This window comes from Sturnira hondurensis, unplaced genomic scaffold, assembly GCF_014824575.4.
Source record: "Sturnira hondurensis isolate 20B ecotype Veracruz unplaced genomic scaffold, ASM1482457v3 Scaffold0001509, whole genome shotgun sequence".
Lineage (NCBI taxonomy): Eukaryota > Metazoa > Chordata > Mammalia > Chiroptera > Phyllostomidae > Sturnira > Sturnira hondurensis.
In genome coordinates, this window is record NW_028074140.1 from 1,338,162 (window position 1) to 1,363,567 (window position 25,406).

General features: G+C 36.5%; 1 protein-coding gene across 1 annotated transcript in view; it reads right to left on the reverse strand.

Moving 5' to 3' along the window:
* Positions 1-457: 457 nt before the first annotated feature.
* The window catches only part of SLC12A2 (solute carrier family 12 member 2), a 97,340-nt gene continuing 72,391 nt past the window's right edge, over positions 458-25,406 (reverse strand). The window contains exons 18-27 of the mRNA XM_037028452.1: positions 22,100-22,206; positions 19,816-19,895; positions 18,240-18,365; positions 15,277-15,324; positions 13,752-13,874; positions 12,111-12,222; positions 10,303-10,389; positions 8,643-8,778; positions 8,276-8,343; positions 458-3,321 (exon numbers count right to left, since the gene is read on the reverse strand). Of these exons, the coding sequence (XP_036884347.1) occupies positions 3,186-3,321; positions 8,276-8,343; positions 8,643-8,778; positions 10,303-10,389; positions 12,111-12,222; positions 13,752-13,874; positions 15,277-15,324; positions 18,240-18,365; positions 19,816-19,895; positions 22,100-22,206 (1,023 nt within the window). The 3' untranslated portion in view covers positions 458-3,185. The remainder of the gene's footprint in view (positions 3,322-8,275; positions 8,344-8,642; positions 8,779-10,302; positions 10,390-12,110; positions 12,223-13,751; positions 13,875-15,276; positions 15,325-18,239; positions 18,366-19,815; positions 19,896-22,099; positions 22,207-25,406) is intronic.

Below are 25,406 nucleotides of genomic sequence, written 5' to 3' on the forward strand. Positions count from 1 at the left end.
ACTTTGGGAAACTCCCGATATTGCTCCAAGCTGCTTTCTCAAGAGCAGGAAGGGGGTACATAGCTGACCTGCACATATACCATGCCTGCTGTGAAAGGCTGACACGAGAAATTGAAAAAATTGTAAATCAGCTTTGCCAAGTGCCTTAGAAAGGAAAGAATCAGATTATATGCAGGAACTATGAATCCATTTAATCTTCTAGTTTCCCCATCCATAAATGCATGAGTTGGCCCAAAGATAAATAAAGCGGAACTGAAAACGATAAATAGTTTTCCTAAAAATCAGAATGAGCTACATCTTACATGGCTCAATCACACTATCAGTATCAATAGTGATTATCTCAAGGCGTGAATATTAAGGTAAAAGCCATTTAAAAACTCACATCAGAAATAGTTAGATAAATGAGTGTAAAACCAAAGTTAACAAAGATTTATAAAACACAGGAGCAGACATTAAATAGTTGTAATGAATCCACTTCCTTTATTGCAGTGACCTCGGTACAAAGCAGCAACTGCAACACTCAATGTTAAAACACTAGAAAAGCATCGGTGTGACAGGTATGGTATTATCAAAATATGACATTTTCAAACTTGGTAAACACCCACCAGAGCTCAAATCTTTAAATTATTTCCATAGTCATTAAAAATACATAATGTCAGAAAGCATATAAAAAGAATGTAAAAGGAAACGTAAAATACAAATGAAATAATGGAACAAATAAATATCTGATTTAATTAACCATTAATAATTAGCTCACCACCGCTAATCCCACTGAATTTTTATGTATAGAAATAATGAACTGTCAAATGCCATTGCATAATTAGTTTCCAAGTTATCACCAATGATTAGAACTGAAAAAAAAAGACATTAAAATAATCAAATTTAGTATAAATAAAATAGAGTAGAATAGCTTCAACACTATCTATCAACTCTAAGAACTAATTATTGAACTTTATTAGAGCACTACAATAACCTTGAAAATTTTGACCTGGTATCTAGTGTTAAGGAAAAGTAATGCATTTTTTTAAAAAGTGAAAAGCTTCTTACATTACTTCACAGACAATATTACCCTCCCCATTATGCATATTTAGATATATTTTATGTACTTTATACACATATGTACGATGCATGACATTTGGTTCCTGCAGTACAGATCACAATGATGTTTCCTGAACGGGGAAAACATGGAAAGAAAAGTAAGTGTACCTGTGCACATTTCAAGATAGCAGCATTCAGTTCATGCCCTATTATCCATTTTAAAAATTCAAATATAAATATTGTTTATGAGTAATATGACTGTTGTTTATGAGTAATATGGCATTTCTATCATCTTTACCCCCAAATACTACAAAAACTGTAATAAATGCAACAATGCTGTGAGTTATAAGGTAGGAAAAAATATTTTGGAAAAACAATTACTTCATTTTCTTAACATTCTGATTTCAAAATTATTATCAGATCTCCATTTTTATATTAACTTAGTTCATATTCATGCAGCTAAAATACTGCACTACTAACAACAGTAGTCACTTTTGTAGCTTTCTATCAAGATTCATTAAAACCTGCATAAATTCTTCACCTTTGAAACTTACACCAATGTACCCACCCACTCTTTAGATGAAATGTTCTCCATTTTCTAACTAAATGATAACTGTGAATGACATGCCCTTCAAATGATCATCTCTTTTCTCCAGGAAGCCTTTCTCTATCTAGTTTTGAACTCTTGTGTATTAAAACAAAATTTTAATTTAATGAGTCTTGATCACTTAAAATGCAAAAAAAACCCCAGCAACATAAATGTCATTATATATACATATATGCATCTGTGTATGCATACACACACACACACACACATACAGATATGTAGATATATATCCCTTGAAATGTTTTTAGGAAATCCTTCCTTGAATAAAAAATGAAAAACTTCACATTAATAATTGTATATAAAGCTTTTAGTAACAGTACATATGCACTGTCGTATTTGTAATAGTAGACTATGATGTCAAAACGGACATTTCAAAAGCACACACTGGCAGTTTTCTTAACACAAACGTTTTAAAGTATTAAGAGTGGATTAAATTTAAATGTTCAGAATAATCTGTTCAAACCTGAGTATATTAATTAAGACTATGTGTACTTGACAACTGAATGAATTAAGCCTAAAAACATTTCACTAAGAAACCAGTGGTCCATTTAACCATTTGATGAGACATTTAATGATTTATAAAGGATGGTATAGTGAAATTCCATGTAGTGTTTAGTGAGATATTCTATGAAATGGAAATATTTCTCCTCCAGAAAAATTGTTTAGCATTTCTTAAAAGTCCTTCAGATTTAAGAAAAACTCTAGGACAAATCACTCTTCTAATAAATATAAATGATCTTGAGGATTTTTGTCCAAAGAATGACAATATATAATTTTTCATCGGTATCTAGAAGTACTGGATAAATCTTCAACCTTCCCTAAAGTTTTAATAATAATTGAATAAAGATAGAAGTATGAGCCACTTAGAAGTTTAAAAAAAGGTTTATTGGGCCTTTCCCTGCTAGGTCTACATTTATATATATTTATACAAACCTAAACTTGGGGTCACTTTTTGGTTCCCATTTTTTTTGCATTTTTCATTAACTTGCCCTAACCTTCACCTTTAATAGTTAACATATACCTTTACAAAATAATAGAAAACATACAGTACTGAACATTAAACTGGTCAATGGAAGAAGAAAAGCAGTGTCCATTTTATTTTAAGGTGAAAGAGACTAAAAATAAAAAATAATGGCTGAAGGCAAAGTTTGACATTCTGTAAATTTATAAAAGACAATATATGGATGAAATTTGGTTATTTTCAGAAGGCACCGCAAGGCTAAAGGCTTTTTGTATTCCTTTCATCAATCAAAAATAACACACTTTTATTGCTATTTAAGTAGCAAAGAAAAACTTTACTCTCATGAGCTTTAGTCCAACAACAAGGAATCATCATGAAAATTGAGACACATTATTGACTACAACTGAAGTCTCCATACACGTACCAATGGAACACATTTCCCCGTGTGCTTTCAAATTAATGAAATAGTGAAAGAAAAGTCACAGTTCACCATTGTGATGTTAATGTGTCACTGAAGATTTCAATTACTTCACTAGGCAATGAAGTACCATCTGTAGGGCTGTCCACTGTGTAGAGCGTTTAAGAATAGAACGTAAGGACACTCTGATGATTCCCGCGGACGAGGAGAATTGGTGGTAGGTCCTGAGATAGAGCTTCTAACCACGCCATGTAGAGAGCACTAGACACAGCACCTTTTCGTGCCACCGGGAGACTCCTGGTATCAAAGAGAGAAAAAAATTCAGCAATGCATTTAAGTTGAAAATAATAAAATGTAATAAAAATTAAATTATGTCACAATATAGTAACTAAAAATTACTATAGTAAAAGAGTATTTTTAAGCACAGGGAAACTCTGCATATATTATAGCAACTACTGTACTCCCATAACACTACTTCTACCTTTTCAACTTTGAACAAAAGACTAAAATTTCTTTCCTCATTAGAATGGCATAACACATTTAGTACCTAACATCAAACCCTTCCTTTCCCCTTCTTCAATAAATATAGAATTCTTTTAGAAGTATGTTTCTATCTGAATTTAGAAAGTGGGTAAGTAAAATTCAAGCATAATTTCTACATAATTATTTGTATCTTCTTTCTGAGCTTTCATTTCTATTTGCAGATAGGGGCAGCAGTGTGCTCTGTAGTGTTTCTAGATTTCTATCAATATGTTTTGTTTTAGCATCTTCCATTACAGATATCTGATCATCATCAAGCAAAACGTAAAATTTTCTGGTGCATTAAATGTTTGTTGTTAATCAAAAGCACAATCCTTTGGTATTATTTTATGTAATCACTTGGCATGGTTTTGAAGGCCTGAGCTTTGTTTACCTATTTAAGGATCCAGGTGCCAGGACTGAGAAAATCTGGCTGTAAGTAACACCTAGCTAACCTGGTTTAGTGGAAGAAAAGCCAGAGTGAGCATTAGCGCCTGTATTCACTGCCAAGACAATGTGTCTGTCTGTAAAGTCTGTGGGAACTTGGGAGTGGGATTCAGACAGAAACCCCTTCTTAAATTTAATTCTCCAAATAACTTCATTATTTCTATGAAGAAGATGCTCGGGTCCAAACTGAAACTTCAGGCCGTCATACCCCTTTAGCTTGATGGCTATGCTACAGTCGTTCCAAAGCTAACACACAGTTTTAAAAGACAAAGGAGGGAAAAAAATCTAAAATAAACTATGATGATGAATTATTTAGATTCATATCGGCTAAAGATTTTTTCTTTCCTCCTACCTTAAATGAATTCTCCATATGCTTTAAGCAAAATGTAATTTTAAAAGTTTGGTTTTTTCCTCCTTATAACTACTAAATCATCATGGGAGTTAAAAAGATCTGTATTTGACTTCCAGCCACAATGGAGGTGTAGGTGGACACACTGTGCCTCCTCGCACAACCAAAATTAAGGACAACAAAAATTTAGGAACAATAAAGCAACCAACAGACAGAAAACTGAACTCTATGGAAGCCTGAGAATAATTCGTCCAGACAGGCAAGAGGGGCGGAGTCAGCAGCCGGCAGAGAGGGGTCCATCATGGCAGGAAAAAGCGGTGGTTGGTCGACCGGGGGTGTGCAGGTGGTAGCGCAGACCATGATCACACATTCGTGTGCAAACAAGGCAAAAATGAGCAATGAGACAAACCTCGCAATCGAGGGCCCCAGCACTGGGAAATCAAGCCTAAAAGCACCAACTGAAAACACTTGTGGGAGTTCAGGTGCTGGGAGAGATTCCCAACCCCACAGGAGAGTTCGTTGGAGAGACCCACAGAGTCCTAGAACATGCACAAGCCCACCCACCCAAGAACCAGCACCAGAAGGGCCCAATTCGCTTGGGGAAGCAGCAGAAGGGACTGAAATCCGGCAGAGAACAGAGCACCACTATTCCCTCTCTGACCCCGCCCCCAAATACACCGTCCCCGCCCTGGTTAACACCTAAAGCTCCACCCTTCAAATGTAACAGGTGTGACCAGACCAAAAAAAATGGCTCAAACGCAAGAACAGATCAAAGCTCCAGAGCCAATACTTTTAATCGACCAAGAGACAGCCAACCTATCAGATGCACACTTCAAAACACTGGCTATCAGGGTGCTCACAGAAATTATTGATTTTGGTCACAAATTAGATGAAAAAATGAAGTCTACGTTAATTGAAATAAAGAAGAGCGATGGGAAGAAAAGGGACTCAAATCAATTGAGTGGACCAGAAGGAAGAAAGAAACATCCAAACAGAAAAAAATGAAGAAACAAGAATTCAAAAAAATGAGGAGAGGCTTAGGAACCTCCAGGACATCTTGAAACGTTCCAACATCCAAATCATAGGGGTACTAGAAGGGAAAGAGAAAGAGCGACAAGTGGAAAACTTATTTGAGAACAAATAATAAAGGAGAACTTCCCCAGTCTGGCAAAGGAAATAGACTTCCAGGAAATCCAGGAAGCTCAGAGAGTCCCAAAGAAGTTGGACCCAAGAAGGAACACACCAAGGCACATCATAATTACATTAGCCAAGACTAAAATGAAGGAGAGAATTCTAGAAGCAGCAAGGGATAAGGGGACAGTCACCTACAAAGGAGTTCCCATCAGACTGTCAGCGGATTTCTCAAAAGAGACCTTACAGGCAAGAAGGGGCTGGAAAGAAGTATTCCAAGTCATGAAATCCAAAGACCTACATCCAAGATTGCTCTATCCAGCAAAGCCCTCACGTACAATAGAAGGGCAGATAAAGTGCTTCCCAGATAAGGTCAAGTTAAAGAAAGGAGTTCATCATCACCAAACCCTTATTATATGAAATGTTAAAGGGACTTATCTAAGAAAAAAAGATAAAAATAAGAACAGTAAAAAAGATAGCGAACTCAGTTATTAACAACCTCCTAAAACAAAAGCAAAATAAGCAAACAACTAGAACAGGAATAGAACCACAGAAATGGAGCTCACATGGAGGGTTAGCAACAGGGGAGTAGGAGGAGGAGGAGAAAGGGGGGAAAAGGTACACAGAATAAGTAGCATAGATGGTAGGTAGAAAACAGACAGGAGGAGGACAAGCATAGGATAGGAAATGTAGAAGCTAAAGAATTTATGACACATTAACTTCTGGCCAAGATGGAGGCATAGAGGGAAACACTGTGCCCCCTCCCACAACTAAATTTAAAGACAACAAAGTTTTAGAAACAAAAACGGAGCCAAAACAGTAAAAATTGAACTGTACAGAAGTCTGACAACAACGATCCACTCAGCCAGACCAGTAAGAGGGGCAGGGTCAGTGGCGGAGTGGGGTCGGGCTGGAAAGATCATTCGTTTCCACCCACCGAGGAGCAGAGGCGGTTGGTGGATCCCAGGCGTGGGGTGGCAATGGGCGGACCTAGTGAGGGCGCAGGGTGGCTGGCTGACTGCGATCACACATTTGAGCGCAGATAAACCAAGCAAAGGAGCGAACAGTGAGACTGACCGCTCTGGCTAGGGCCCCAGAGACGGGAATTAGAGCCTGAAAGCACCAACTGGAAAGACTTTCTTGGGGTCGAGGGGCTGGGAGAAGCTCCCGGGCTCACAGAGAGTTTGCTGGAGAGACCCACAGGGTCCTGGAGAGTACACGGGCCCACACACCCGGGAACCAGCACCAGAGGGGCCCAATTTGCTTGTGGGAAGCAACAGAGGGGACAGAAATCTGAGAGAGAGTGGAGAGGAGCAAAGTGCCATTTTTTCCCCTCTGACCCCGCCCCCACATACAGCGTCACAACCCAGCCATTGGGTCTCCCGGCCCCAGTGAACACCTAAGGCTCCGCCCCTCATACATAAGAGGTGCGAACAGACCAAGTATTATGACTCAAGAACAGCTCAAAGCCCCAGAGCCTATAATTCTAAGTGACGAAGAAATAGCCAGCCTTTCAGATGCACAGTTCAAAACACTGGTGATCAGGATGCTCACAGAATTGGTTGATTTTAGCCACAAATTAGAGGAATATATGAAGGTTAAACTGATTGAAATGAAGGGAAATGCACAGGAAACCAATAGTGATGGAAAGGAAACTGGGACTCAAATCAAAGGAGTGGACCAGAAGGAAGAAAGAAACAACCAAACAGAAAAGAAGGAAGAAACAAGAATTCAAAAAAATGAGAGGCTTAGGAACCTCCAGGACATCTTGAAACGTTCCAACATCTGAACTATAGGGGTAACAGAAGGGGAAGAGGAACAGCCATGAGTGGAAAACTTATTTGAGAACAAATAATAAAGGAGAACTTCCCCAGTCTGGCAAAGGAAATAGACTTCCAGGAAATCCAGGAAGCTCAGAGAGTGCCAAAGAAGTTGGACCCAAGAAGGAACACACCAAGGCACATCATAATTAGCCAAAATTAAAATGAAGGAGAGAATCCTAGAAGCAGCAAGAGATAAGGGGACAGTCACCTACAAAGGAGTTCCCATCAGACTGTCAGCGGATTTCTCAAAAGAGACCTTACAGGCAAGAAGGGGCTGGAAAGAAGTATTCCAAGTCATGAAATCCAAAGACCTACAGCCAAGATTGCTTTATCCAGCAAAACTTTCATTTAGAATGGAAGGGCAGATAAAGTGCTTCTCACATAAGGTCAAGTTCAAGGAGTTCATCATCACCAAGCCCTTATTATATGAAATGTTAAAGGGACTTATCTAAGGAAAAGAAGATAAAAAATATGAACAGTGAAAGGACAGCAAACTCACAGTTATTAACAACCACACCTAAAACAAAAGCAAACCAAGAGGACAGCTAGATCAGGAGTGGAACCATAGAAATGGAGATCACATGGAGGGTTAGCAAGAGGGGAGTGGGAGGAGGAGAAGGGGGGAGAAGGTGCAGAGAATAAGTAGCACAGACGGTAGGCAGAAAATAGACAGGGGGGAGGGTAGGAATACTATGGGAAATACAGAATCTAAAGAACTTGTGACACATGGACGTAGACTAAAGGGGAGGGGAATGGTGGGGAAGGGGTGTGCAGGGTGGGAGTGAAGGGGGGAATGGGAAAACTGTAATGGCATAATCAATAAAATATATTTAAAAAAAGAATTTATGACACATGGACATGAACAAAAGGGGGAATATGGGTGGGAGGGGTGTGCAAAAGATGTGTACCTGGTATAGAAATTAATCCTAATTGTACTATCATAAAATAAATACTTAAGAAAATCAGTACAGATATTACTTACATGACAATGACATTAGCTGTACTTGAATGTTCCTTTAATAATTCATTTAACCTAATCTGCCGGTATGTCTGCAATTAAACAAGACAAAGTCATTCCTAGACCATTTCAAAATTAGAATCTATCGTGGTTCATAAAAGTGAAGTTGACAAAAGAAACCAAAGTCAATTTTGGTATCATAAAAATCGATTTCATAATTTTAAAAATATATTTATAATGTCCACATATAAACCCAACTTAAAGTAGATTTAATTTGCACACCGATGTCCCCCCCAATAACAAATTATAGTTCTTGATACTTATCTTTATGTCTTATTTTTTAAAAACCACATGGAAGGTTAATGAAAAGTAAGCACAAGAGAAAGAATACCTTGGTCTTATAAAGTTCAAGCTCATTATCTGTTATTCGCCATGGTTCCTCTTCTTTCATTTTATCTGCAATATCTTGTTCTTTATCATCTTCATGAAGTCTGTATGGCTCAATCATTTCATCAAAAGCTATAATACTTTAAAAAAAGAATACTAACAATTAACCTTATTCTGAATTACTTAATATCTTAAACACAAAATTATAATTTAAAAAGTTAGTGTTTTTCATCTACTGTGCTCCCCTCCATACTCTACTCATCTCTATCTGCCCCTGCTCCTATGTCCCCCCAACCCAACCCTAAGTAAATTTTCACCATAGTAGCCGTAACGGTCCCTTTGAGCAGTAAGTCAAATTGCATTACTCCTTTACTCAAAACGTTCAAAGGCTTTCCCAGCGCAAGTACCACCACTAAATGAAAGCAGTGTAAGAACAGGTATTAGAACAGTTTGAAGGGAGGAGAGGGCAAGTACTAAATATTTAAGAAGATGCAGAATATCTAGATCCAAATACACTTAATAGGACAAAAGATAGTAAAAGAACCTGAATAGCCTCTGAATTCCTTCAGAGGAATTCCAATCCTCTGAATTTGAAAAACATTTTTTTCAGTATTTCAATATTGTGGTTTATAAGATATTTGGTCTTCACCTACAGTTCCTGGCTCACAGCTCCCAAGGCCCTTGGAATTTCCTGAGTGTTGAGAGTGACGAAGGTTTTTATAAAATTAATGAGATGACTTGGACTCCATCCAAGGGTTGGGGTGGGCTGCCAGGAGAACCCACCTTGTGATGAGAGGACTGAAATATTCAGCCATCTCCCCTCACGCACCCCTGGCCTCTCAGAAGAAGGAAGGTGCTCCAGATTGAGTCAGCTGCGCATGAGCAGTGACGCAGCCAATCATGAGTATGTAGTGAATCCTCCATACAGCGGGGGAGGGGAGCTCATCGGTCCCTTTCTCTCTGTCTGGAGACCAGAATGCTTCCAAGTGCTGGCACTGAATCCTGAACACTCCTTTTCAAGTATCTGGTCTATACAAAGCTCCTGGTTTTTATTGTTTTATCATAGGAAATAAATCTCTCCCTCAGTACAACCTTACAAGGTATAACCTCATTATTTTTTATTTAAAATGAATTCTTTATACCAGCTTCATCATTTATTCAGTATTTATCCAAGAATAATTAAAATTCTGTCTGGTAATATACATATAATTATAACAATCACTATCTACTTTTGAACCTTGAGAATTTTGAATGCAATTATTATAGGCAAACTCTTAGATTCTCCTATTTTAGTAATAAAACAAAACAGTGTGAAGTAGTTTGTATGTGGAGTAGGGACTGAGTGGTCACAGTGAGTGTGAGCAGAAACCATGGAAATTTTAAGAACCATGTGGACTTTCTGTAGCACTAATAATTTTCAGAAATTATTTATAAAGTGGTAATTGAACTCTCTGAAAATTTAAGGCTCTTAGACTTACTTTGCTACCTGCTATAAAAGCATGCCAACTATGAATGCTAAATTTAGAAAGCTGACTTCAAATATACTAACAGCAGGCAAAAGACCCACATGTTGTTTAAATTGAATGATCTATCACTGGAGTGTTTGAGTAGGTTATCCAAAAAGTATCAGAAATGTTTACAGAGTAATTTGTTCAATAACTTACTTTTCTTTCTTTGGTTTAGTATTAATGTCTCCTAGAACCATTATATCAGAGAAGTCTATCCGGAACTTGCTAAGCAAGGTAGCCATCCTAAAACAAAAAAAAAGAGAGCTGAGATACACGAAGGCTGTATGTAAGCAGTTTTATTCTATTCAGGGCTGAACCTGCGTATCTGAAAAGCGTGATTTATAGGAAATATCACATTCTAAACAAGTCCATCTGAATTAAGTCACAATATACATTCACAAGGTTGATGTCTCAAGCTCCCCGAGTAGAGACTTGTGTTATATTTTTTCACTTTCTCTGGATCTCTCCTAGTATCCAATAACGGACAGAGAAAGACATTAATAATGAAATCTGAATGCAGCTAATTCCTGAAAAACTAACTTTAGTCAAACTATATTAGGTATATAGATTTCAGTAAAAACTAGTAAACAGCTATTTGTTTAATTATTTTTGGATTGTTCTTTCATCCATACAAATGCATACCTCAAAAGGCTCAAATACGACATTTGGGATCAAACTGAAGCAATAATAACTGGCGGCAGATTAAGTACACAGTATTGCGGGGGTTGGGGCGAGAATGAACTTGGACAGGCATGGGAAAGGAGCTTCAACAAATCTGATTTTTCAGTAAATGCCTTTCTGGAGGCATAGCTGGCAATGATACCTTGGTGGTAACAACAGAAAAGTTGAAACACACAAACAGGAAAAAACAAATAAAACAGGACTTTGTTTTTAATAAAATGAATATTCTAAATTAAGATATTGGGAAACAGATGAGCAACAGGTGTAATTTTTAAATTATTTCTACTACTTCCTATATAATTCACAATTTGAAATGAATAAACACCTAGTTGAACTCTGGTATAAACCTACTAAGTGCCTCTATGTGTTTGTTACAGGACCCACAAAACTCACATCTAAGATAGGAAAATAAACAGCGAGCAAGTGTCAAGCGTATCATGATCCAGGAAGGAAACACAACAACTAGTGGAGGGGAGGGAAAAAATTAGGGAAGGTGTCAGGAAGATAACAACTGTCCTGAATGTGAGGAATGGAGTATTTTAACAGAGAAGTGAAGCTCCGTTTACAGTAGAGCAGAGTAGGCAAAGGAGTGAAAGTCGAAATCATAGGCATGTTTAGGGACAGTGCAAAAATGCAAACTGAAGTGTAAGGCACATCTCGGGGGACAGGAGGACAGATTACAAAAGACCCCGACTGTCACATTCAGTGTAGACTTTCTAAGGTATGTAACAGAGAAAACGTTATCAAGTACTTTGGACAGAAGACTCATATGATCAAAGTTCTGCTTTCCAAACATGAAATTGGGAGCAATGTGCAAAATACATGCTGAAAAGGTCCAGAGCCACCACACAAGGCACTCAGAGAAGCGCTGAGGCCAGAACCACACTGGTGACGGCACAGACAAACAAGGGGTGGGGGACAACTGCACCTGCGTTTCTGACGTCTAGAGTCTACAAAATGTATCCTATGTATGCACGTGTAAGTTTTGTGCTATTTCTTCCTGATGTGAAAAAAAGCTGCTTAATACTTTAATAACATAAATATTAATAGACTTTCTAAAATATCAATATATTAAAAATATTACATATCAAGAAAACTAAGTATCTACAGTTTAAAAATATGAATTAAAAAGAATAAGGGTTATTTGAAAATTTTCAGCTTCGGTATAGAACAAAGCAACATGACTGACATTTTATGGACTGCCTAACATTTATCCTATGCAATATATACAGTAATAAAAAAGTACTGCTAGTTAAATGCTCTTCAGTTTAAAGTGCACTTACGCTCTTCGGTCATGGTCTATTCTGTTTATTTTTCCACCAATGAATACTCTGATCTTACAATCTTTCCACTTTTTCTTGGTAGTCAGAAGGTAAGGTATCAATAAGGTCAAACCTGAATCATAAAAATATAACAAGAAATTACTTAATGAAAAACCTTTAATTCAATTAGGTCTCTAAGAATATGTTTACAACAACTCAATATAAAACAAAATTTTTCTTTCTGTCCTTCCTTGATTCAGTGATAGAGCCATAGGCAGGCTCGACTAGGAGGGGGGCCCAGTGGAGTCAGGGCCCACGTGAAGAGCTCTGTGACATGGGAAGGGGGCCTGGCCAAGCTGGGAGATTAGTCACAGGCAGGAAGACTGGGGAGATGAGAACATTCATTGAAGCTAATGGGAGTGTGATTTCTTACTGAAATGAGACACGGAGAGAGAGAAGCTGGACTGAACCCTGCAGTGTCAGACCGGAACTGGTTTTCAATCTATATGCACACCTCCAGACACACACACGTGTATATTGCTCAGATCTGTCCACTGTGAGGGCCTGGGAGCAGTGACATAGTGGTACCAACAAGCATGCCCAATGCCCTGTTCTTTGAGTCTCAGTACCACTCTCCACTAACAGGAATCAGGGCTCCTTGAATAAAGGGTAAGTCAATGGCTGGTGTAAGGAAAGTACAGAGCAGCCTGGAACACCTTACTGTATTGGAAAATAAATTGACTTATTTATTGACTTATAAATAATAAATATTCACTTTATAAATATTGACTTTATTTAAATAACTGACTTATTTAAATAAATTGACTAGGACACAGAAGTCAGACTAAACAGGAAATCAGGGACAATTTGAATATCAAAATAAATAATGAGAATGACAAATCATATCCCACTGAATAAAACAGGAACCTGTGAGTCCACATAGACAGAAATAAAAAGTTTGTTCTTCTTTACAGTAAAGTGCTAACTGAAAATGAGGAAGGAATAATAGGGTCAAAAACCCATCATTTGGCCATTACACACACAACACAACAATAGATTCAAGTAGAAGTGTCAACGGATGCTAAAGAGGGTGGTAAGAGTTGCAGTAACCATGGTACAGTTACACAGTCACAGAGTAACTCCCTCATGCCCCCAGATACCTGTATTTATGAAAGGGAAAGACAGTAAACTCTTCAGTGTATAAACATGGTGGAAACCACCTTACTCAACAGGCAAAGCTAACTCCACCAGTGATGAGACAAAGCAACACTAAGTGCCACCTGAGGAGATACAGACAAAAGGACACAGTACCACTTGTGGTATTTCTACCAAAAATACATACTTGAAACTAATGATGGAGTATCAAAAAGCACTCCAGATTAAGTGATAATTGTACAAAATGTTTGGTCTGTCATATTTTTTTAAATGTTAAGGTCATGAAGCTTAAGGAAGCTCAAGGAAGACTTAGCAACTCTCAAACTGAAGGACAATGAAGAGAGAGGACAACATGTGCGAACCTGATTCTGAAAATAATCCTGTTGCTTTCAGGAATGTTGGCAAAACTGGAATGGGGTCTACAGTGAGGAGTACATGCCAATTCTTAGTACTAATCCCACAACTTCAATAAATTTAAAACTGTTAGAAATACACTAACAACCTTACCTCCATCATCAAAAAGCCACCAGACATCAATGGTATTCTTTCCCTGTTTCTTCTGAAACTGAGCACTGGCTTCGAGAAGCTTTTGGTCAGCTACGTTTAAAGGTCCAGCAGGGCCTTTGGATTCTGAAGAATTAGGCGGGAAAATAAGATGTAAAAGAGCAAATATTAAAGTCCCTTTCACTGAATTCCTATAGTTTCCTAACTTTTACACATTCAAATGTTAATACTGCAGACGGTTGTACATGGCATCCATCATAAGCTTTCAGTTGTTTATACTTAAACAGACTTTCAAGATGGTTACAGATAAACACATCTTCACAATAGCTAAGCTCATCCAAATTATACTAATTTCTAGAATTTTGAAGCATTCTGAACGAAGGAGAATCATAAATACCAATCCAGAAAATTGTAACTGACCGCTGGATTTTGATTTTTCAAAAGCTGTTTTAGGCTAACTGGACAAATTAAGTTCATTACTTTCATGAATATATTTCTTTTGTAATGTGGTTTCTCAATAATTTAAAGCTCAAAAACAATTTTTAAATAAAATGTTGTTATCTGTAATATGAAACACAGAAGGAAGTGGAAGACATACCAATATGATCTGACAATTCTCCCAGTGAAACCTTAGTCTAAGGAAAAACTCCCACTTTACCTAGCATTTGTCCCCTTTGAATGAGACACCCAATTCTAAAGCCGTATTAACCACATCTTTCTTTGAACCACGGAAAGATGGTGGGAACTCCCTGGGAGGGCACCATATTTTACAAGTGGAAAGAACAATATACCAAGGGAGTTCCCATTTGTATTCCCAGGAAATAAAAAAAAAAAAATCAAAACTGGCTCTGTGAGCAAGCAAATGACGGTTATGAAACTCCTAGACCAAAATTTTAAAAGGAGACATCCGTAGGAGGAAATCCGATCCCTTTTGCAGTGTGTCCATCATTCACTTTTCATGCTGCCACGATGGACGCAAACATGACGAATGAGTTTGCATGATGACATATGGCTACCAAACCACACTGCTCCGTAACTCTCACCTCTATCTCCTTCTCATAAAGTTCATGTACGTTGACATGACTGTGTATCTCCCAAACGCAGCAGGACTGTGAGAAATATTGTAATTTTTGAAATGAAAAATATATTAGTATCAAAATTAAGGACTTGGCTGGTTACCACTGATGGTGAAGAATGCAGTGACACTGAGTAAACCTATTTCAGTGTCTCCACTTATCATCTGAACCATGCAGTTTAAATTAAAAAAATTGATACTGACTTCCTGGATTTGAATGTTTCAGAGGTGCTATGATGATTTAAAAGAATTCGATATATCACCTTTTCCTGGGATGATTTAACTCTTTAACTGGACTACTGATAATTTTTCTAATCTGTATTTAATGAATAACTGTAACATCACCTCACCATGAAAATGAAAACTAAGGTAAAAAAAGAAAATCATAAGGTTGGAGTTAAACAGTTAACAGCATGAGAAAGGGATTAAAATAAAATGATGAAAAATGCCTGCCTTTTTTCAACAGTGGTTGAGTTGGAGTCTTGCCATCCTCTTCCTCATCTAGATTATGTTTAAAAAACACAAAATATAAGTTAATTGCCTTTATATTAATTAAATAATAAAAATGTAAATAGAGCACATTTATAAACAAAACCGTATAAAGAAAGAATCTGCAAAATAATTAAGATTGATGATCTTTTCTACACTGAGTGTTCAGGATTTCAAAAAGCAAACATATTTTAGACATCTCCAATGGGGCTACTGATTAACACTCACCCCTGAATTATATTCCTGTATAACTGACCAAAACCTTAGCAGAATTTTGGAACCTTTATACTTGAAATCAGTTGACAAGATGATGAATTATGGGTAATTGAGTAGAACTATGACATTAAAAAAATGGACGCTGAAGATATTAAATAAACTCTAAATGTGCCACTGCATCACCATGCAGATGACGGCAAAGCAATTTTGGAGACACTTAATGGATATTTGGTATTTGTAAAAATCAGTCACCACTTGAAATAGTGAAAAACTTGATCAGACAGAGTTTTAGTGTATACGAAGTGCCAGGTTAGCTCTGACCAGTGTGGCTCAGTCTGGTGTTGTCTAGTTTGATTCCCAGTCAGGGCACATTCCTGGGTTGCAGGTTCAGCCCCCCATCAGGGCACATACAAGAGGCAACCGTTTGACATTTCTCTATCACATCAATGTTTCTCTTCCCCCTCCCTTCCCCTTCTTTACAAGTAAAATCTTTAAAATACAAGGTTATACAGGAGTGATAGTTTTCAAATATATGACATACATATATATATATGGTATGTATGCATAAATTGGTCCATTTATATTCAAATATCTAGTATCTATAAATGTTTTCCTGGAGTTAATAACAGTTTTCCTAATCTCATTTTTTTCTTAATATAAGCTTGCATTATTCGTTTAAGGCATATAAAACTTGCAATTTGTACAGGGAAGAGGACACTGCAGTGGGCTCCAGAGCCAGACTCCCAGCATCCCAATATTATCACTAACTGACTGTGTGACTTAACTCCTCACTTTTCCTCAGTTGTAAAAAAAAATACCTACCTCTTAAGGCTGTTGCACTGCAAACATTACTGAGCTTAGCTCAGTGCTTAACCCAAAATGAGTACTCAGAGGGTGCTTTTTGTTCCCTTGTAAACTATATGCCTCAGTACTCCAGAGAGACACACCAAGTATCTATGACTATATGATAGCTATACCAGAATGTTTATCATTCTGAAGACTTTTAAAATTGTATAATCTTTTCTATGGTTTCTATGCTAATTTTGAACATAACTGGTAAAATAAAAAAACACAAAAAATATTAATGCTATTTTTGAATGCTAATTTCTTATGCCTGTTATGGAACAAGAAATATTTCAATTACTACACTTAATTTTCTAGTATTAAATATTATTGTTCCTGTAGATATTTGATATTATCTGACTTTGAAGATAAAAAAATTTATACTATGGACATTCTGTATTCATTTCAAAGAGCTCAGAAATGCCAAAAAGTTGACACCGATTTAAACTAAGTTGAAAGTGTTTACATTTTTACAATAAAGAGATAAATAGAAATGTCCTGAACCCGTTTCCTACTTTATAAAAATAATGATTTCATAAGACTGTGACACATTAATGAGCTAGTGTATAGAGAACATTCACTAAATTGTAGGAGGCACAAAGTAGATGCCTAATAAATATTATTTCTTCCCCTCCCATCATAGTTTTATATACTAATTCCTAATGAATTCTGTAAAGGATTTGTTTTAGGCAAGATAAAAAGACAAAAGAAAAGAGGAAATGAAAGAATATATAAACTAAACATAAATGCAGGAACATAAGAACAGTGTTGTCATAATCAGTTCACAGAATTGAGATGAAACAAATACACTGTAAACCAAGTCAGCGAAGAACTGAAAAGCAAAATGAGTCTCAACTAAGCTCTCAACTACCGTTACTCTAAGCAAACAAGATAAATGGGGAAAGAAATAAAAAAACATCAAACTTATTAATCTAGAAGAGATCAATTTTCAGAGGCAGGAACTGTCCAGTGTTATCAATTTTAGAAAAAGAATGGTAATTAGTTCACAGGAATCAAAAATATGATATGGTTTGATGATTTACAGTGCGGATTTTTGCTTGTTGCATGTCAATTGGGAATAGAACAGATGGAGATACTAGACCAAACAGAGGTAAGAGAGTGAGGGTGGAGAGTAAGATTTGGAAGTCATGCCTCTTTTCATAAACATGACATATAGATTTGTGGATGAAATGATCTGAAAGTCTTGTGAAATCTGGGAATCTGTTTGTGGCTCGAAGCATGGAAGCTTCCAGGAGCATTATGTTTGTAAGTATGGCTGAACAGTTCAGCAACCAAATACAAACAGCTTGTTTCTTCAGAGAGACTAAACTGAGAAATAACACTGCTCTTGATTTGTTATTACATTGTCTTCCCTAAACAACTTCAGACACAGCGGATGTAAAAATATTCCAAATATCTCAGCATATGAACAAAAACCCTGGTATTTAAATACCTTGATTTACCAAAGAACAAAAACAAAAACAAAACAAACAAACAACCCCCCCAGGAAATTAATTATATAAACTTCATTCTTTTCAATGTTAACATGCATTCTTTCCAAATTCAGATTTAACTTATGCTTCAAAGTAAAATGTTTTCTCTAAAGCGAGTATAAATAAAAACATACAAGAGCATGTTATTAGGTAATTAATCGACATAGTTTCTGTTCTGTGATCTACTTTAATACCTTAAAAATTAATTAGTTTGTAGGTATTCTCGAAAGCCATGAATTTTACCCGAGCAATTAGAAATGCAAAGTACAAATTTGACAACAGGTTATCTTATTAGCTATGTTACATAATAAAAAATATTTCTCTCCAAATTAAAACATTACCACTAATAAAACTTCTTGTTTGAATAGAAATTACCTTTATGTGTAACATTTTTTTCAACAGATGGCTTAGAAGTGTCTAACTCTGATTTCTTACTATATTCCATACTTAGTACCACATCCTTAACACCAGGAGATTTCTCTTGTGATGACAATAATTCTTCTGTAGATATGAAAACATTTAATTAAAATATTATCTAAGTCTTATTTTAACCATTAAAGTACCACAGTATAATTAATATCAATTAAATGACAATTTCAAGCAAAGTTCATTACAAAGTAAGTTTATAATGTCATTTCTGATGTAAACAAATGTGATCATCTGCTCTGAAATGACTGTTCACTTTACTTTCTCGAGCCACAGCTAAATGTCAGGCATTTTAATTTGGTGCTGGGGAGTCAGTAATTAGTGAGATTCATGGAACACAGGAATCTGGTAGACAAAAGACTGATGATGCACGCAATGCGGACCAACTCTTCTCTCAAAGTCATTCACACATGTGAAAAATGTAAACTGTGACAAATGTTCTTATACATGAAAGATGGCAGACAACACTGGAAAACATGCGTAACTGCAGAGCCAAATCTAGGGGCTGGAGTCCTTCCCTAAACTCATGGTGAAAGTACCATTCTTCATTCTGGAATAATTTTTCCATTTTCCGTGTTTTAAGAAAGAGTTAGTAAACATTTAACTTCCACCATAAAAACATTTTTCATGAAGATAAACACAGTAGGAAACTGACTGTCTATCCACAATCCCCATCACTGACTTGTGTGCACTGAGAGATCTAGCAGCGGAAACTGTGAGCTCAGTGCCAGCAGCGTGCTGGAAGCTCCACAGGCCGCACCTCCTTTTCAGTCTTCACAACCACGCCCATGAGGCAGTCGTAACCAACGAGGACACTGAGGCTTGGATGTCAGTACATGTGCTCCAACTACAAAACTACTCAGAGAAAGAGCTGGAGTTTTTAAAGCAGAGTTGACTCTAAAGCCTGTGCTCGTAATCCCTGTGCCAAACCAATCCCTGTCTTCAGATCCTAATGATGAATAACAAGGATTTCAAAACAATATTCATAATGATTATAAGCACATGAAAATATTTTCAAATTCCACTCACAAAGTCTCAGCAAATTATAGAATTATGTGATTTATTAGCCAAACTATGATTTTTTTGAGTGAAAGGGAACACTATAAATAATTATGCAAGGGAACACTATAAATAATATTATACTTTATTATTTCAAGAAAGGTAAAAATGCAACTGAAATGCAAAAAATTTGTGCAGTGTATTGAGAAGGTGCTGTGACTAACTGATGTCAAAAGTGGTTTGTGAAGTTTCTTGCTTGAAGATGCTCCACGGTCAGGTAGACAGACTGAAGTTGACAGTGGTCAAACTGAGACATTAATTGAGAACAATCAATGTTATATACCACTCGGGAGCTAGCCTACACACCCAAATAGCCAAATCAGTAAAGTTATTGGTGAAAATTAAAATGTCTTTTTTTTAATGGAGAAAACCAGATGGACTTTTTGGCCAACCCAATCTGTATAATTTTCTAACTAAGTAATTTATATTTTTAAAATAAAAAAAACTTATTTCAAAAAAGATTTACCTTGTCCTTGAAGATGAGATATATCCAGACCTTCTTTTAGGCGAATAACCACTACTCCGTATTGTATGTCAAAGGCGTCACTAGAATAGAAAAAAGAAAAAGAACCATAAAAATTCATCCCCTCCTCTATAAAATAAAGGCAATAATTGATGATCTCTGAAATTACTTTAAGCTTTAAATGTCTGATTCTTTAATATGCTTTAAAAATTATGGTGAGAGCCATGTTAGCTCCAAATCCTACACCGTTTCTTTTCCCCGTTCCTACAATACCTCTAAAAACTATTCATGTGTAGATCTTTATAGTACTGACAGTCTACCTACAGCAGCTGTTTAAAGCAGTAACTATTTTTCTTATCAGAAAACAAGCTAAAATTATGGAAAAACAACAACTTTCAGGAAATCTCATCATATCTGATTTAAACTTGTAGTCCTAATCAAGAGAAATACATGAAGACAAGAAAGACTGATTTTACGGAGAATGAGAGCAGACTGTACAGTATGAAGAGATCACTTCTGAAGGGAGAAAGGGCATTTTTTAAAAGATTTTATTTATTTATTTTTGGAGAGAGGGAGAGAAACATCTATGTATGAGAGAAGTATTGATTGGTTGCCTCTCTCACACTACCAACAGGGGACCTGGTCTGCAACCCAGGCCTGTGTCCTGACCCCAGGTATCAAACCAGTGACCTTTCAGTTTGCAGGCTGGTGCTTAATCCAGGCTTGGGCAGGGAAAGGGTATTTTAAGTAATTTTTAAAATTTTTTATAAAACTAGTTTAAAAAGTAGTTCTAAGATTTACATGCATTTGCAGACATGTATTCATATGTCCTTTTAATTTTTTAAAAAACACAAATGGGAGCATCCCATACATACAATAATATACATTAAACCCTAATACACAACTCTAAAACCAGACAAATTTTGGAACTTTTTTTTAAATGTAAAACTGCCTTCATTTTTTTTCCCCTTTTTAAAATTTTATTGTTGTCCAAGTACAGTTGTCTGCCTTTCCACCCCCATCTCTCCCCTGACCCTGGAACCTTCTTTAAGACTACAAATCATGTAAACCCAACTTCTCCTCAAATCTATTAAGTCAGGGGTGTAAAAATCATTTTCACCGAGGGCCATATTAGCCTCAAGGTTGCCTTCAAAGGGGCAAATGTAATTTTAGGACTGTGCAAACGTAACTGCTCCTTAACTAGGGGCAAGGAGCTCGGTGCTGCCGCCGGGGAAGAAACAAGGTGGAGGGTGGGATGTGGCCCGCGGGCTTTGTGTTTGCCACCTGTGGTACTAGGAGAACTTCAAATTGCAAAGCTTCAGGTTTTTCCACTGAATGGCAACAGGCTTAATGTAGGATGAATCCTTGTTTACAAAAAGGACTCAATCCTTGTTTACAAAAAGGATTCAATCCTTGTTTACAATCCATGTTTGTAATAAACCCAAAGCCCGAGTAGTCACAACATATGACAAACCAGCAAAGCTTTGATTTTGCTGAAAGTAAAAGATTTTTTACAGCAGCTTCTATGAAAACTAAACTATCATATGTGACACAGGCAAATATTCACGTGCTTTATTCACAGATACAAGAAGAGTTCCAGTGAGAATACATAATAACATGGACTGAGTAAAATCAGAAAGACAAAGCAACAAAATTAGAAAAAGAATCCACTAGAAAACCCATAAGAGGGAAGTTAAAGTGACAGAAATGAAAACTAAGGCTTCTGCTAAAGATCATTGGAAATAGCACGGAAAATGAGTAGTAAACTGAGGGCTTATACCTCAAGGGATGGATAAGCAAAACAAAGAAGTACATTAAAAAGAAAAGAAAGAAATGTGAATACCCTAATAGATGAGCCAAATGATTAACTGCAAAATTAGTCTGAGACATGAATGAACCTAAACTCGGGTTCATGTCAGTGGTAAAATGGCTTCCTCAGCATATGCTATTATTATAGTGACATAACTTAGAGGGGGCGGGTCTGACAGCACTCAGGAACTGCGCCGAGCAGCAGCTGTTGGGATGTGAGAACGCTTACTAAGCCAGGGTATATGAGTGTGCCTATGCGTACATACGTGTGTGCAAATGCTCATGTGTATAGAGACAGAACTGACAGATTTTTTTTGTTACTAGATTATCAATTCAAAACCCAGATAACTGCATGTGATTCTTTTCATTCTTATGCTTCTACTAGAAGAGACTACATGAAAAATAGGCTTCAAAAATCAGTGCAAGTTTACAAAATTAACATTTCTGAACCAAGTTACTGATTTAAGAGTATACTTACTGGAATAGGTTTATATACATATCCACATCCCTCATATCTGCTTGCAACCAATCTTTCTTAAATCCAAGAACAAGTGTGTTTGGTTTCATACGCCCAAGACCAGCAGCCTAAAATATGGGAAAAATACAACTTTAAAGATATACTGAATCTTTGATAAAAACCCATAATATGGTGGTATTCTGAATTATATATTTTGATAACAGCCACTAACACCTAGAAGCAAAAGTCCAAATGCAGGCTCTGGACAGCTAGCTCAGTTGGCTAGAGCATCATCCCAATACACCAAGGTTACAGGTTTGATCCCCAGTCAAGGCACATACAAGAAACAATATATGAATGCATAAATAAGTGGAACAACAAAGGTGATACTCCTCTCTCTCTCCTGCTTCCTCTAAAAACGCCCCCAAATCCAACAAACTGTATGTTTTGTAAGATTTTAAAAATCTATTCCCAACATTGCGTGCACCTGTTTCACATTTTTTTAAAACTGTGGTAAAAAATAAATGAAATGGTTTGCCATCTTAAGCATTTCTAAATGTACAATTCATTGGCATTAATTACATCCATAATGTTATACAACCCATCCCTCTGCCTATTTCAAAAACCGTCTCATCAGCAATTCTGTAACCATTAAGTAATAATTACTCATTCTCACCTCCCTCCAGACCCCGGTAACATTGAATCTCCTTCAGTGTCTATTAATTTGCTTATCCTAGATATCTCCTGTAAGTGGAAATATCAATGTATTGTGCCTGGACTGGACCAGCAATAAAAGCATCATGTGGAAATTTACTAGAAATGCTAATACTCAGGCCATAACCCCACCCCATCCCTGAAATCATCTCAAAGGTTGGGCCTGGCAGTCTGTACTTTAACAAATTTAACGAGGTGATTCTCATGCGTAAGGAAGTTTAAGAACCACTGCTCTAAGGAAGTATTTTCCTTCATAAAATTTATTAAATATAAAGTAGTTATTAAAATGTACCTATAAATTGTATGAAAGTAAGCAATGTTTACCCACTAGAACCAACCTTATGATTAGGAGTCAAAGTCTACTTGAAATCTTTAAATATTTCACAAAGTGAATAAAGTAATAAATAATCATATATCCACCACCTACCTTAAGAAAACAAACAGTACAAACACTCATCAAGGACCCCATGTATCTTTTTCATGCCCTCTTTGTATTTTTACTATGTATTCCATCATTTCCAGGGGTGTCCAACCTGTGGCCCACAGGCTGCATGCAGCTCAGGATGGCTATGAACATGGCCCAACACAAAATCATAAATCTACTTAAAACATTACGAGACTTTTTGTGTGGTTGTGTGTTGAAATGTACTTAATGTGTGGCCCAAAACAACTCTTCTTTATCCAGTGTGGCAAAGAAATGCCAAAAGGTTGGACACCCAAATAGACAAACATATGTATATGTTTTAAATTTACATATGTAAATCACAAATTTATATCTTGAAATTGTTCGTATTCTTTTCTTAACTTGCAGTTTTTCCTTAACACTTTTTGAAGTTTATTCCTGTGTGTGTGTGTGTGTATACATCCTTTCGCCATCATATAGAATTCCACTCTGCATTATTATACCAATTTTCAACTTTGCAATTGATGGTTGTTGAAGTTTCTTTCATATGTTTTTTTCACCATCACAAACAATGTTGGTGTAAACTTTGAAATACACTTTTTCACTCATCAAATTTTCTTTATGGTATACACTTACAAATGGAATGTCCTAGGATATCCACACACTTTCAAATTTGCCGAACATTGCCAAGCCCCGGTCCACAACGACTGTCCAATCTACCTCACCACACAGTTCAAAGACTTCCAACTACTCTACACAATTCTTAAAACTTAGTATTGGCAGACTTAATTTTGGTCAATCTGATGGGTATGGAATAAAACTGTATTGCAGTTTTAATTTCTACTTTTTTCCTTTAGGTTTCCTCATTATATCATTTGCTGCCTTTTTTCTCTTATTAATTTATATTGTAGTTATTTCTTTATTCTGAGCCATATTCTTTTGCTGGTAACATGTTATAATTTTTAGGTGTGTGGCTTCCTTTTTCATTTTCATGTTTTCTTTATAAAGACAAAAACATTAAATTTTAACTAAAAAATAAGAGATCTCTTTTTCATAGTTCAACTTTTTGTGTCTCATTAAAAAAAATTCCCTATATTTTCTTCTAAAAGTTTTTAAAAACTGCCTTTCACTGAAGTCTTTGTAAGAATGTTATATTATGTTTCCTTTTTAAAAAATATTTTTTAAATTTATTTTTAGAGAGAGGGGATAGTAGAGAGAAAGAGAGAGAGAAACATCAATGTGTGGTTGCCTCTCATGTGGCCTCCCACTGGGGACCAGGCCTGCAACCCAGGCATGTGCCCTGACTGAGAATTGAACTGGTGACCCTTTGGTTTGCAGCCCGTGCTCAATCCACTGAGCTACACCAGCCAGGGTTCTGTTATACTATTTTTTCATATGGATAATCAATTGTCCCAGCTCATCTTTCAATGCCACCTCTGTCAAATATTAAATTTCTTAAATAGGTGGCTCTGTTTCTTTTGTTTGTTACGTTGCTACTTCAATACCACCTCTTAATCACTACGGTCTTATGATAAGGCTTTGTATCTGCCAAAGCAACGCCACTCGTACCCCTTGTTATTTCTGAGGATTGCCTACGCTATTCTTAACCCTGTGTTTGTCAAGTTCTGAGAAACTCAAAACCGAAAGGGCTCAGATGACAGTACTCTGAGCCTCCCTCCTCTGCTTTAACGAAGCAGAACCACAATTAACACAGTGAGAGAGCTGCTTTTGAAGGAAGGGGTTCCTATAAAAATCTGTTGGCAAACACTGTGTCAACCCATTTTCCCCCACAACCTCTAGGATTGAGGAAACGGAGTTTCAGAGAAGTTTATGAACTGGCTGTATCCAAAATCTATATTTAAGAAAGTGGCGATGCTACATTTAAACCTACAACTGATTCCAAATCCCAGAATCTGGCTACTATGCCATACACAACACTGAACTAGAAGTCTACGTTGTAGTACTAGTTAATAAATAATGAGAAATACAATAAAGAACTAGATTTTTTTTTAAAAAGGAAATAAGGGCTGCCACTACTTAACACACTCCTACCAAAACCAAACAAAACCAATGAGTTTAAAGAAATAAGCTAATATAATAGGTTTGTCAGCCAAAAGCAGTTTCTGCAGTCCCTTTAACTCTCAAATTATACACATCTTAGTAGCTTACTTTAATAATTTAAAAAATTTACCATTTCAATGAATATGAAGA